This window comes from Pelophylax lessonae, assembly GCF_965119305.1.
Source record: "Pelophylax lessonae genome assembly, chromosome: 13".
Lineage (NCBI taxonomy): Eukaryota > Metazoa > Chordata > Amphibia > Anura > Ranidae > Pelophylax > Pelophylax lessonae.
Window position 1 is genome coordinate 12,680,799 of NC_138780.1, and position 15,536 is coordinate 12,696,334.

Consider the following 15,536-nt stretch of genomic DNA (forward strand, 5'->3'; position numbering starts at 1 on the left):
TTTCTTTCTTTCTTTTTCTTTCCTTTTTTCTTTCTTTCTTTCTTTCTTTCTTTCTTTCTTTCTTTCTTTCTTTCTTTCTTTCATAGTCTTTGAGAGCGGCTCTCCTATGACTTTTGCTAGCAGTCCCATCCCCATGCAGTAATCACAGGCAGGTTCGGGGAATCTGGATCTGGCAAAGGCAATCTCCCACTAATGTGTTTCCTGAAGTCCTGATAAGAGCTGAATAGATGACTGCCGCCTCTTGATGAATAGTAGAGGAGTTGAATTCCCTAACAGGCGGGTGTGCCCTGTGCAGCATGAGACTCACCCTGGCAAAACCAGCTCTTATTCAAGCACATATTACACAATCAAGGCATCTACCCTGTGACTGGTATTGTCTCCGCCCCCTCCTGTAGTTTTCTATAGTGGGAAAAACCTTTCTGGGCCCCTCCCACAGCTCTGCTCTCCCTGCTTGTGCAGGGTGACTGGTCTTGTCTCCGCCTCCCTCCTGTAGTATTCTGTAGAGGGTGAAGTCTGTAGAGGGTGAAGTCTGCTGGGCCCCTCCTATAACTCTGCACTCTCTCCCTATGCAGGTTGACTGGTCTGGTCTCCGCCCCCTCCAGTTTTTTTGTGGTAGGTGGAGCCTGCTGGGCCCCTCCTATAACTTTGTTCTCCCTCCCTGTGCAGGGTGACTAGTCTGGTCTCCGCCCCCCTCCTCCTGAAGTATTCTGTAGAGGGTGGAGCTTGCTGGGCCCCTCCTAGAATTCTGCACTCTCTCCCTGTGCAGGGTGACTGGTCTTGTCTCCGCCTCCCTCCTGTAGTATTCTGTAGAGGGTGAAGTCTGTAGAGGGTGAAGTCTGCTGGGCCCCTCCTATAACTCTGCACTCTCTCCCTATGCAGGTTGACTGGTCTGGTCTCCGCCCCCTCCAGTTTTTTTGTGGTAGGTGGAGCCTGCTGGGCCCCTCCTATAACTTTGTTCTCCCTCCCTGTGCAGGGTGACTAGTCTGGTCTCCGCCCCCCTCCTCCTGAAGTATTCTGTAGAGGGTGGAGCTTGCTGGGCCCCTCCTAGAATTCTGCACTCTCTCCCTGTGCAGGGTGACTGGTCTTGTCTCCGTCCCCTCCTGTAGTTTTCTGTAGAGGGTGGAATCTGCTGGGCCCCTCCTACAGCTCTGCTCTCCCTGCTTGTGCAGGGTGACTGGTCTTGTCTCCACCCCCCTCCTGTAGTTTTCTGTGGTAGGCGGAGCCTGCTGGGCCCCTCCTGTAACTCTGCTCTCTCTCCCTGTGCAGAGTGACTGGTCTGGTCTCCGTCCCCTCCTGTAGTTTTCTGTAGAGGATGGAGCCTACTGGGCCCCTCCCACAGCTCTGCTCCCCCCCTGCTTGTGCAGGGTGGCTGGTCTTATCCCTGCCCCCTCCTGTAATTTTCTCTAGAGGGTGGAGCCTACTAGGCCCCTCCCACGGCTCTGCTCTCCCTGCTTGTGCAAGGTTTCTGGTCTTGTCTGTGCCCCCATTCTTTTTTTCTTTTCTGTGGTTGGTGGAGCTTGCTGGGCCCCTCCCACAGCTCTGCTCTCTCCCTGTGCAGGGTGACTGGTCTTCTCTTCTCCCTCCTGTAGTTTTCTGTAGAGGGTGGAGCCTGATGGGGCCCCTCCCACAGTTCAGCTAACTCTGTGGGGTGCATGGTCTTGTCTCTGCCACCCTCCTGTAGTTTTCTGTAGTAGGTGGAACATGCTGGGCCCCTCCCACTGCTTGGCTCTCTCGCCTTTTGTAGGTTGACTGGTCTGTCTCCACCCCCTCCTGTAGTTTTCTGTAGTGGGTGGAGCCTACTGACCCCCTTCCACCGCTCTGTGCACAGGCTTTATACAGCACAGTGATGATGTCACTGCTATTTCACAAGGTAATATCTGCTTTGGCAGAGGCACACAAACCGGTTTGTATCCTGGCTTTTGAGGAATAGATTTGCCGTTGATCTTTTCATAAATTTCACACCTGCCAATGTGAAATCGCAGAACTTGCCTTCATATAGCAAAACGACGCGGTATTGTCATGCCGTATGAATTGACATTCATTTGCTGGGGAGAAAGCTTCTTCCTGAGATCTCGGTTTTGCCAGCAGATGGCGGTAGCGTTGTACAGGGCAGGCGCGAGGTGAAGCATATGACATCCCAGGTGTCACCTTGCCCCATGCGCAGCATCACGGACATTTTCAAAATAGTGGCACAGCAATGGAGGCGCAGGCAGGATAAAAAGTGGTAAGAATAAAGTAAAGGTCAGAGGATAAAGGGAAGTATAAAAATAAAAAGTAAAGTATATATTTAATCCCCCCCCCCCCCTATTCAGGTATGAAGGGGGGGGGGGGTGGGGAAGGTCCTCCTTTTAACAAAAAGTTTTTATCTTGTGAATTTCTAATTTTGTATTTGTAACTTTTTTTATTTTTTTCTCTCCTTCAGGGGATTGCATATTGTCCATCGAGCCGGAAGAGAAATCCGAAGCCCTGCAGCTCAATTTTCAGCAGGTCTGTTCCGAGGTGATGATTTTTAGAACAAATCCTGAATTAAAGGGATATTAAAGTGGTTCTTCTTCAGTCCTCTATATAAAAAAAATTCAAAGTCAGCAGCTACAAAAACTGTAGCTGCAGACTTGACCTCCGGAAGATTTACCCCCCCCCCCCCTTCAGGACCAGGCCATTTCTGGTGATACGGCACTGCGTTACTTTAACTGACAATTACACGGTCATACAATAAAATCTATACTTTTACACAAATAGAGCTTTCTTTTGGTCGCGTTTGATCACCTTTGCGTTTTTTTTTTAACCACTTGCCGACCGCCGCAAGTAAATATACTGCGGCGGTCAGCCCCTCACAGGCAAAGTGACGTTTATAAACGTCACTAGCCTGTGAGGCTTTGGGGAGCGAGCGCGCGACGCCGGAGGCGCACTCCCGCGCCGTCACGCACCCCCCCCGCGCGTGTGACCGGCGGACCCGATGTCCGCCGGTCACTCAGCGATCGTCGGGGGAGAGGGAGAAAGTCAGGCGGCTAATGTAAACACAGCCGCCTGTCATTCTCCCCTGTGTAGAAACCATGATCATACGGTCCTACTACGTAGGACCGTTGATCAGTGTTTCTACAGCTCAAGCCACAGCCAATCACAGTTTAGAATCACGCCCCTAGGGACACACACAGCCCCTCCCTCTCAAAAAAAAAAGTTAACCCCTTCACTGCCAGTGTATTTTTACAGTAACAGTGCATATGTATAGCACTGTCACTGGTACCCCCAAAAGTGTCAAAAATGTCAGTCAAGGGTCCGATCTGTCCGCCGCAATGTCGCAGTCCCGCAAAAAAAATCGCAGATCGCCGCCATTACACGTTTAAAAAAAAATGACAAAAATCTTTCCCTTTGTTAGTAAACGCGATAACTTTTGCGCAAACCAATCAAAATACGCTTTTTGCGATTGTTTTTTTTTTTACCAAACATATGTAGCATAAAACAAATTGGCCGAAAATTTTTAAAAATTTAGATTTTTACATTTTTGGGGGGGGGGGGGGGGGGAATTTCATATAAAAAAAATGTGAAAAATATTGTTATTTTTGCAAAATTGACGCTCTTTTTTTTGTTTATAGCGCATGATCAAAAAATCGCACAGGTGATCAAATACCACCAAAAGAAAGCTCTGTTTGTGGGAAAAAAAGGACGTCAAATTCGTTTGGGTACAGCGTCGCACGACCGCGCAATTGTCCGTTAAAGTCACGCAGTGCCGAATCGCAAAATAGGCCCTGGTCAGGAAGGGGGTAAAATCTTCCGGGGCTTAAGTGGTTAAACGCTATAAACAAACAAAAAAAAAAAAAAACGGCGATTATATTGCTTACTTTCTGCTATAAAACATAACCAATAAAAAAAAAAAAATCTAAATTTCTTCATCAATTTAGGCCAATATGTATCCTGCTACAGGTCATGGATAAAATAAAATCCCAATAAGCGTATATTGATTGCTTTGTGCAAAATTGATAGCGTCTACAAACTATGGGATATATACTGGAACTTTTATTTATTTTTAATTTTTTTTTTTTCTTTTCGTATACTAGTAATGGCAGTGATCAGCGACTTATAGCGGGACTGAGAGATTGTGGCGGACAGTCGGACCCTAACTGACACTTTTGAAACTTTGTGGAAAACCAGTGACACTAATACAGTGATCAATGCTAAATATGCACTGTCACTGTACTAATGACACTGACTGGGAAGGGGTTAAACATCTAGGGCAGTGATGGGGAACGTTGGCACCACAGATGTTTTGGAACTACATTTCCCACGATGCTCATGTACTCTGCTGTGTAGCTGAGCATCATCAGAAATGTAGTTCCAAAACATCTGGGGTGCCAAGGTTTGCCATCACTGACCTAGGGCAATAAAAGGGTTATGTGTGTGCCTAGCCAGTGTTTTTGTGTACACAGTGTGCTGCTTTCACTAAGGGATGTGATGGATTTTATTCTCTGCTTTGCAAGGACAGAAAATCCAACACATCCCGGCTGTCAGGATGGAGCTCTGTGTTGTTTACATAGGCAAAGCTCTGTCCTGTGTCTCTCCTCGACGGTCTGTGGGGGCCATGGACATCCATTGCACGGCACCCACTGATCCGCTTCTGCTGTGACTAATCACAGCAAAAGCAGCGGGCCAGGGGCATGTGCCCCCCTACCAGGGAGATATATATATATTAGCAAAGTGTCATTCCTTTACTGTTTTCACATGAATAAATATAACAAAAAAACTTACACAAATGTGAGGGTTGAACTCACTTTTGTGAGATAATATATATATATATTTATTATGTGTGTGTGTATATTACACACAGAGTTTCTCACAGAAGTGAGTACACCCCTCTGTGTGTGTGTGTATTATATATATATATATATATATATATATATATATATATATATATATATATATATATATATATATGTATATATATATATGTGTGTGTGTATGTATGTACAGTGGGTACGGAAAGTATTCAGACCCCCTTAAATTTTTCACTCTTTGTTATAATGCAGCCATTTGCTAAAATCATTTAAGTTCATTCTTCTTCCTCATGAATGTACACATAGCACCCCATACTGACAGAAAAACACAGAATTGTTGACATTGTTGCAGATTTATTAAAAAAGAAAAACTGAAATATCACATGGTCCTAAGTATTCAGACCCTTTGCTGTGACACTCATATATTTAACTCAGGTGCTTTCCATTTCTTCTGATCTTCCTTGAGATGGTTCTACACCTTCATTTGAGTCCAGCTGTGTTTGATTATACTGATTGGACTTGATTAGGAAAGCCACACACCTATCTATATAAGACCTTCCAGATCACAATGCATGTCAGAGCAAATGAGAATCATGAGGTCAAAGGAACTGCCTGAAGAGCTCAGAGACAGAATTGTGGCAAGGCACAGATCTGGCCAAGGTTACAAAAAGATTTCTGCTGCACTTAAGGTTCCTAAGAGCACAGTGGCCTCCATAATCCTCAAATGGAAGACGTTTGGGATGACCAGAACCCTTCCTAGAGCTGGCCGTCCGGCCAAACTGAGCTATCGGGGGAGAAGAGCCTTGGTGAGAGAGGTAAAGAAGAACCCACAGATCACTGTGGCTGAGCTCCAGAGATGCAGTCAGGAGATGGGAGAAAGTTGTAGAAAGTCAACCATCACTGCAGCCCTCCACCAGTCGGGGCTTTATGGCAGAGTGGCCCGACGGAAGCCTCTCCTCAGTGTAAGACACATGAAAGCCCGCATGGAGTTTGCTAAAAAACACCTGAAGGACTCCAAGATGGTGAGAAATAAGATTCTCTGGTCTGATGAAACCAAAATAGAACTTTTTGGCCTTAATTCTAAGCGGTATGTGTGGAGAAAACCAGGCACTGCTCATCACCTGTCCAATACAGTCCCAACAGTGAAGCATGGTGGTGGCAGCATCATGCTGTGGGGGTGTTTTTCAGCTGCAGGGACAGGACGACTGGTTGCAATCGAGGGAAAGATGAATGCGGCCAAGTACAGGGATATCCTGGACAAAAACCTTCTCCAGAGTGCTCTGGACCTCAGACTGGGCCGAAGGTTTACCTTCCAACAAGACAATGACCCTAAGCACACAGCTAAAATAACGAAGGAGTGGCTTCACAACAACTCAGTGACTGTTCTTGAATGGCCCAGCCAGAGCCCTGACTTAAACCCAATTGAGCATCTCTGGAGAGACCTAAAAATGGCTGTCCACCAACGTTTACCATCCAACCTGACAGAACTGGAGAGGATCTGCAAGGAGGAATGGCAGAGGATCCCCAAATCCAGGTGTGAAAGACTTGTTGCATCTTTCCCAAAAAGACTCCTGGCTGTATTAGATCAAAAGGGGGCTTCTACTAAATACTGAGCAAAGGGTCTGAATACTTAGGACCATGTGATATTTCAGTTTTTCTTTTTTAATAAATCTGCAACAATGTCAACAATTCTGTGTTTTTCTGTCAGTATGGGGTGCTATGTGTACATTCATGAGGAAGAAGAATGAACTTAAATTATTTTAGCAAATGGCTGCAATATAACAAAGAGTGAAAAATTTAAGGGGGTCTGAATACTTTCCGTACCCACTGTGTATATAGTAGCAAAGTGTCATTCCTTCACTGTTTTCTAATGAATAGATATAACAAAAAACTTACCCAAATGTGAGGGTTGAACTCACTTATGTGAGATAATATAAATATATATATATATATATATATATATATATATATATATATATATTTATATATATATATATGTGTGTGTGTTTGTGTATATTACACACAGAGTTTCTCACAGAAGTGAGTACACCCCTCTGTGTGTGTGTGTGTGTGTGTGTGTGTGTATATATATATATATATATATATATATATATATATATATATATATATATATATATATATATATATATATAATATGTATATGTGTGTGTATATATGTATGTGTGTATGTGTATATATATATATATATATATATATATATATATATATATATATATATATAGTGTGTGTGTGTGTGTATGTATATGTGTATGTATGTATATGTGTGTATATATATATATATATATATATATATATATATATATATATATATATATATATATTTATAATGTGTGTGTGTGTCATTCTGCACAGAACAGCCACCCTGTCCTTGGTGCCAGCATAATAACTGTGAGCAGCCGGCTGTGACTGCTTGCGGCTTTACAGCTGGCTGCGCATGCGCAAGCCGCGCTGCATTATTTGATGGGTACCGGTGGGGGAAGAGGGGGGGCCAAAAATCCACTCAGGTCACAGTGATCTGACAAGAAGTGGGGGAGTGGGTACCTGTACTCCTACTTAAGAAAATCATTTTTATTTATACCTGTGTTGCTGTTGGAGAGATTTTCCCTCCCTTCCTGTATGATGAGCGGTCAGCAGGACAGGAAATGAGAAGAAATCCCTCTAATGGAGCCCCAGATTAAAGTAAAATTAGACAGTGGACTTTTTTTCTTTTTTTTTCTTATTTTATAATGTATTTTTTGCTTTCTCTTTTACTTTTTTTCAGAACGTGAATGACGCCATGACCATTTTGCCCAAGCTGTCAACAGGTCTGGATGTCAATGTGCGGTTCACAGGAGTGGCAGATTTCGAGTACACCCCGGAATGCATCGTCTTCGACCTCCTCAACATACCACTGTACCACGGCTGGCTGGTCGACCCACAGGTACCGCTAAGGAGGAGCCGACTGTGAATTGTGTTCCAGTGGGGCTTGTTACCACCCCCCCCTTTCAATCCACATCTATGATTGAATCAGACAGTTAAGCTGCCCATGGACTAATCGAATTTCCTGCTGAACCGGCCGCATTTCAATCCATCAATGGGCAGGCTGGTTGTGTTGAAGTCGATCTATTGGTTAACTTCAGTACAACCAGCCTGTCAGTTTTTTTTTTTTCTTACGATCGTTGCCGGCCGCTGTGTTTTCTTTCCTTCAATGCGTGGTTGAAGAAAACCAAATTGCAAAATCCATGGCCAGCCTACACCGAATCCGACAGGTCAATGTGACATCTGTGCATAAAGTCCCACAGATGTCTATGCAAGTCACAAAATATAGTGCAGGAACCTTTTTGTTTTTTCTTTTTTTTCAAATCGTCATGGCACCGGAAAGTCGGCATTTCACCAACAGTTCCATTGCCAACAATAGGGTGCAACTTGTGACAAGTCACAGCGGTGTGAACGGGGGGCTTAGGCTTTGTTTACATAGTGCAGTGTTAGTGAACATTGGCACCCCAGATGTTTTGGAACTACATTTCCCATGATGCTCATGCACTCTGCAGTGTATTTGTGCATCATGGGAAATGTAGTTCCAAAACATCTGGGGTGCCAAGGTTTGCCATCACTTGCATTGGGCAATGCGTAAAGTGGCAAAATTGGGATCAGTCGTCATATTGGGGGACTTCAATTATCCCGACATTGACTGGGATGAGGGGACTGCACACTCACAGAAGGCCCGCCTATTCACAGAAACCTTACTGGATAATTACATGTCACAGTTGGTGGATTCCCCTACCAGAGAAAATGCAGTCCTGGATCTATTGATCACTAATGACCCAGACCTAATCTCGCAGGTAGGAGTCCAGGACAATCTGGGCTCTAGCGATCACAGGATGATCACATTTAGTGTAAATAACAATATAACAAGGCAAGTGGGGAACATAAGAACCCTAAACTTCAGAAGGGCAAACTTTCCAAAATTGTACTCATTGATGGAAAGGGTAAACTGGGACCAAACCCTGGGATCCCTGACCACAGAGGAAAAATGGGAATGCTTTAGGAACATATTAGGCAAAGGCATCTTGCAGTGCATTCCTATGGGAAATAAATTTAGAAGAGACAAAGCCAAACCTGGCTGGCTAAACCGTAGCGTCAAAAAACTTATTAGGGGAAAAAAATTGGCCTTCAAGAAGTATAAATCAGAGGGCACAGTATCGACTTTCGAGCAATACAAGGAGGCAAATAAGAAAAGTAAACAAGAAATCAAAATGGCTAAAATCAACTTTGAGAGACAAATAGCGGAGGATAGTAAAAAAAACCCAAAGAAATTCTTTAAATATATCAACAGCAAAAAAACTAGGGCAGAGCATATTGCACACATAATTAACGATGAAGGGAGGATGGTTACAGAGGACACTGAAAAAGCAACCGTGCTGAATTCTTTTTTCTCGTCAGACTTTACACAGGAAAACGGAGGGGTACACTGACCATGACTGTATGGTTAGTAGTAATACACAGGACTTGCCACTATGGCTAACAGAGGGTGAAATCAGGGAAAGGCTGGATAAACTCAACACAAACAAATCACCAGGCCCGGATGGCGTACATCCGAGAGTGCTCAAGGAACTCAGTATGGTTATATCTAGACCACTGTTCCTGATCTTTGCTGACAGTATTAGGACAGGAGATGTACCAGGGGATTGGAAGAAAGCTAACGTGATTCCGATATTCAAAAAGGGCCAGAGGCATATCCCGGGAAATTATAGGCCTGTCAGTTTGACATCAATAATATGTAAACTTCTGGAGGGGATGATAAGGGACTATATCGTGGAGTTTGCTAAAGACAACAACATCATCAGTAGTAACCAGCACGGGTTTACAAATGGGCGTTTTTGTCAAACCAATCTCTTAGCATTCTACGAGGAAGTGAGCTGTGAGCTAGATAGGGGGAGACCAGTGGATGTGGTGTACTTGGATTTCGCTAAGGCGTTTGATACAGTTCCCCACAAGCGCTTAATTTATAAAATAAGATCTGCAGGTATCGACAGCAGGGTTTGCTCTTGGATACGGAATTGGCTTAAAGGGCGTGTCCAAAGGGTGGTAATAAACAGTGCATACTCAGACTGGTCTGAGGTAGTAAGCGGGGTGCCCCAGGGCTCAGTCCTAGGACCAACCTTGTTCAATTTATTCATAAACAACATTGAGGACGGGATCAGTAGTTCGATATCAGTTTTTGCAGATGACACAAAATTGGCCAGGGCAATAACTGCACAGCATGAAGCAGATATCCTACAGAATGACCTGGACAAAATTACAGAGTGGGCAACGACATGGCAAATGAGGTTTAATGTGGAGAAGTGTAAGGTTTTGCACTTGGGGACTAAAAACATAAAAGCACAATACACGTTAGGAGGGGAGCCCTTGGGGGAATCAAAAATGGAGAAGGATCTGGGAGTCTTGGTTGATGATAGATTAGGCAACAGCATGCAATGCCAAGCGGCAGCTGCCAAAGCCAACAGAATATTAGCATGCTTAACCACCTCCCACCCGGGCCATAGTACATATACGGCCGGGTGGGAGTCTCGTCCTTCTGAATGGACGTTCCGGAACGTCCTTCAGAAGGAGCGAGATCGCGCCGCCGCGGGCACGCGCAGCGGCGCGATCCCAATGTGCCTGTGTCCCTCGGACACAGCGCAACAAGATGCGTCAGGAGGGCCCTGTGATTGGCCCTCCTGATCACATGACGGCTGTGTCCAATCACAGCCGTCATGCAATGTAAATACAGCCGTTGTAACGGCTTCGATCTCTTCTCCTCCTGACAGATCCTGTCAGGGAGGAGAAGAAGAGGATCGATACTGGAGCTGGGGTGATCAGTGAGTATTTCTAAGTACTCACTGATCACAGGGGGGGTCTGTGCTGGTAATCAGATGATTGATTACCAGTGCAGCCCTGGGGGGAGGGGATGCCACTAGAGCCACCAGGGATGCCCACCCATGACCACCAGGGATGCCCACCATGGCCACCAGGGATGGCAAACAGCCTGCCAGTAGTGCCCTCCTATCAGTGCTGCCCACCAATGCAATATATCAGTGCTGCCCACCAGTGCCCGTTGCCATCCACCAGTGCTGCCCACCAGTGCCCATTATTGCCCACCAGTGCTGCCTATCAGTGCCCATCAGTGCCCCCCATCAGTGCCAATCAGTGCCGCCCATCAGTGCCCATCAGTGCTGCCTATCAGTGCCCATCAGCGCTGCCTATCAGTGCCCACCAATGCTATATATCAGTGCTATCTATCAGTGCCACATATTAGTGTCCATCAGTGCTGCATATCATTGCTACCTATCAGTGCCCATCAGTGCTGCATATCAGTGCCACCCCATCAGTGCCACCCAATCAGTGTCTCCTCATCAGTGCCTGTCAGTGCGGCATCATCAGTGCAGGAAAAAACGTATCTATTCACAAAATTTTATAACCTAAACAAAAAAACTTTTTTTTTTTTCAAACTTTTCTGTCTTTTTTTATTTGTGCACCAAAAAAGAAAAAACCTGGCAGTGATCAAATACCACCAAAAGAAAGCTCTATTTGTGGGGAAAAAATGACACAAATTTGGTTTAGGTACAATGTTGCATGACCGCGCAATTGTCATTCAAAATGCAACAGCGCTAAAAGATGAAAATTGGTCTGGGAAGGAAGGGGGTTTAAGTGCCCAGTATTGAGGTAGTTAAAGAAAGGGATGTATTCCAGAGATAAGACTATAATCCTTCCACTTTATAAAACTCTGGTCCGACCACATCTGGAGTATTCTGTCCAGTTCTGGTCGCCAGTCCTCAGGAGGGATGTGTTGGAGCTGGAGAGAGTCCAGAGAAGGGCAACTAAACTAATTAGGGGATTGGAGGACCTTGACTATGAAGAGCGTCTACAATCGCTTGATTTATTCTCCCTGGAGAAGAGACGCCTGAGGGGGGACATGATAGCAATTTATAAATATCTTAATGGGGATCCCAGCTTAGAAAAAAAGCTGTTCATTCGAAGGGATTGCATGAGGACTTGAGGGCATACAATGCGATTAGAGGAGAAGCGTTTTAACCTCAGGCAACGTGGGGGGTTCTTTACTGTTAGGGCTACAAGATTGTGGAATTCTCTACCACAAGAGGTGGTTTCTGCGGGAAGTATGGTGGCTTTCAAAAGACTCTTAGACGTACATCTCAAGGATCAGAACATTCAGGGGTATGTGAGATGATTACAGCCACACACACCTACACAGGTTGAACTGGATGGACTATTGTCTTTATTCAACCTCACCTACTATGTAACTATGTAACATAACCGTACGCCTGTGGAGGTGTTCTGTGCATCCCTGCACCGGCAGTCCCATTGCTGTCAGTTGGGATGCAGCGGCTGCACAGACACAGCTGCTCCTCCTGATGTGACGTGAATGCGTGGCCCCAAACGCATCCAGGATTGTTTTTCGGAAGTGGATCTTCTAATAAGCAATTCAGCTCCTGCCTGCGTGGTTATTGGTGGTCTGAAGTATATATGACTCTTCAGGGCCCTTATATGTTGCAGAGCAGGAGAGAAGTGTGCCCCCCCCCCCCCCTTCTTCCTTTTACCTTATTCATCAGTCTGTAAACTGATCTCTGGCTATTCAGCTCAGCAGTGTTTTGGACCTTTAGCTGTTTTGCTTGGAGGTTACCACATGCTGACTGTGAGTGGTAGACAAGTGTGCCTATAGCTATAGTATAGAAGGGTTAGAACCCTGTTTATTGTTTTTTTCTGTGTCCCATTTGGGAGAATTCCCTTCACTTCCTGTCCTGAAGACACAACTTGAAACAATAGGAAGGTCTTCCCAATGTGGTGGGAAATGACCTATTAAAACAGTTAATAAAAATACAAGAACAAAGCCAAAACAAATGATGTCCAGTAAGTTTTTAATTTGTATGTAATTAGATCTTTTAAAACAGTCAACGCATTTCGTAATGAAAACACTCCCCTTTTATCAGAGCTGTATTTACCATTGAAGAAAGAACATTTATGCTCCTGCGCTTAAGGGGTTGTTATGCGACTTGGTCTTTTAGAAACACGACTTTAAAGCTGGTTTAGTCGGCGTTCCGGCTGTGCTGCCACTCCCAACGGGTCAGGGGAACCCCAGATAGAACTCTAAAAAGACTTTATTGTATTTGCCATTCCAGGCCTTTTTTGACACTTTTGCTTACATGTAAAAATCTAAAATCAGTATTTGTTGTTAGAAAATGAGTTGGAACCCCTAAACATAAATAAATATATATATATATATACCGTATTTATCGCCGAATAACACGGAGAGAAATTTCAGGAAAAAAGCTGAAATATAAAATAAACAGCTTTGAACTGAAAACATTTTTTTTTTTTTTTTATCAAATGCAGTCTCACCAGTGCCCACGAATGCAGCCTCCTCACCAGCGCAGTGTCCATCATTGCAGCCTCCTCACCAGCGCAGTGTCCATCATTGCAGCCTCCTCACCAGCGCAGTGTCCATCATTGCAGCCTCCTCGCCAGCGTAGTGTCCATCATTGCAGCCTCCTCGCCAGCGCAGTGTCCATCATTGCAGCCTCCTCTCCAGCGCAGTGTCCATCATTGCAGCCTCGCCAGCGCAGTGTCCATACATGCAGCCTCGCCAGCACAGTGTCCATCATTGCAGCCTCGCCAGCACAGTGTCCATCATTGCAGCCTCGCCAGCGCAGTGTCCATCATTGCAGCCTCGCCAGCGCAGTGTCCATCATTGCAGCCTCGCCAGCGCAGTGTCCATCATTGCAGCCTCGCCAGCGCAGTGTCCATCATTGCAGCCTCGCCAGCGCAGTGCCCATACATGCAGCCTCGCCAGTGCAGTGTCCATCATTGCAGCCTCGCCAGCGGAGTGTCCATCATTGCAGCCTCGCCAGCGGAGTGTCCATCATTGCAGCCTCGCCAGCGCAGTGTCCATCATTGCAGCCTCGCCAGCGCAGTGTCCATCATTGCAGCCTCGCCAGCGCAGTGTCCATCATTGCAGCCTCGCCAGCGCAGTGTCCATCATTGCAGCCTCGCCAGCGCAGTGTCCATCATTGCAGCCTCGCCAGCGCAGTGTCCATACATGCAGCCTCGCCAGCGGAGTGTCCATACATGCAGCCTCGCCAGCGGAGTGTCCATCATTGCAGCCTCGCCAGCGCAGTGTCCATCATTGCAGCCTCGCCAGCGGAGTGTCCATCATTGCAGCCTCGCCAGCGGAGTGTCCATCATTGCAGCCTCGCCAGCGGAGTGTCCATCATTGCAGCCTCGCCAGCGCAGTGTCCATCATTGCAGCCTCGCCAGCGCAGTGTCCATCATTGCAGCCTCGCCAGCGCAGTGTCCATCATTGCAGCCTCGCCAGCGCAGTGTCCATCCTTGCAGCCTCCTCGCCAGCGCAGTGTCCATCCTTGCAGCCTCCTCGCCAGCGCAGTGTCCATCCTTGCAGCCTCCTCGCCAGCGCAGTGTCCATCCTTGCAGCCTCCTCGCCAGCGCAGTGCCCATACATGCAGCCTCGCCAGCGCAGTGTCCATCATTGCAGCCTCGCCAACGCAGTGTCCATCATTGCAGCCTCGCCAGCGCAGTGTCCATCATTGCAGCCTCGCCAGCGCAGTGTCCATCATTGCAGCCTCGCCAGCGCAGTGTCCATCACTGCAGCCTCGCCAGCGCAGTGTCCATCATTGCAGCCTCGCCAGCGCAGTGCCCATACATGCAGCCTCGCCAGCGCAGTGCCCATACATGCAACCTCGCCAGCGCAGTGCCAGTAATGGCAGCCTCGCCAGCGCCATTGATTCTATCTGGATTACTTTTTAAAAAGTCCAGGAAGCAGCGCCGAGAGGTAGAAGGGGGAGGGTGGGGCCGAGGAGAAGGAAGGACGCACGCGCTGTCCTGGGAAGTTACATAGTAGTTGAGGTTGAATAAAGACAATAGTCCATCAAGTTCAGCCTGTGTAGGTGTGTGTGGCCGTAATCATCTCACATACCCCTGAATGTTCTGATCCTTGAGATGTACGTCTAAGAGTCTTTTGAAAGCCACCATACTTCCCGCAGAAACCACCTCCTGTGGTAGAGAATTCCACAATCTTGTAGCTCTAACAGTAAAGAACCCCCAACGTTGCCTGAGGTTAAAATGCTTCTCCTCTAATCGCATTGTATGCCCTCGAGTCCTCATGCACTCCCTATGACTGATCAGCTTTTTTTCTATGCTGAGATCACCATTGAGATATTTATAAATTGCTATCATGTCCCCTCTCAGGCGTCTCTTCTCCAGGGAGAATAAATCAAGCGATTGCAGACGCTCTTCATAATTAAGGTCCTCAAATCCCCTAATCAGTTTAGTTGCCCTCCTCTGGACTCTCTCCAGCTCCAACACATCCCTCCTGAGGACCGGCGACCAGAACTGGACAGAATACTCCAGATGCGGTCGGACCAGAGTTTTATAAAGTGGAAGGATTATAGTCTTATCTCTGGAATACATCCCTTTCTTTATGCATGCTAATATTCTGCTGGCTTTGGCAGCTGCCGCTTGACATTGCATGCTATTGCCTAGTCCAGTGATGGTGAACCTTGGCACCCCAGATGTTTTAGAACTACATTTACCATTATGCTCAGCTACACTGCAGAGTGCATGAGCATCATGGGAAATGTAGTTCCAAAACATCTGGGGTGCCAAGGTTCACCATCACTGGCCTAGTCTATCATCTGCCTAGTCTATAGACGTCGGCATAGGAGGCGGGACTTCCGATGACAGCGCGTCCTTCCT

General features: G+C 46.3%; 1 protein-coding gene across 2 annotated transcripts in view; it reads left to right on the top strand.

Annotated features, from left to right (window-relative positions):
- Positions 1 to 15,536, top strand: part of MINDY1 (MINDY lysine 48 deubiquitinase 1) — a 39,861-nt gene that overhangs the window by 11,935 nt on the left and 12,390 nt on the right. The window contains exons 3-4 of one of the 2 annotated variants that reach the window (XM_082274824.1): positions 2,423 to 2,499; positions 7,552 to 7,710. In XM_082274824.1, coding sequence (XP_082130950.1) covers positions 2,423 to 2,499; positions 7,552 to 7,710 — 236 coding nt within the window. The remainder of the gene's footprint in view (positions 1 to 2,422; positions 2,500 to 7,551; positions 7,711 to 15,536) is intronic. The other variant, XM_082274825.1, reaches the window with a different exon arrangement.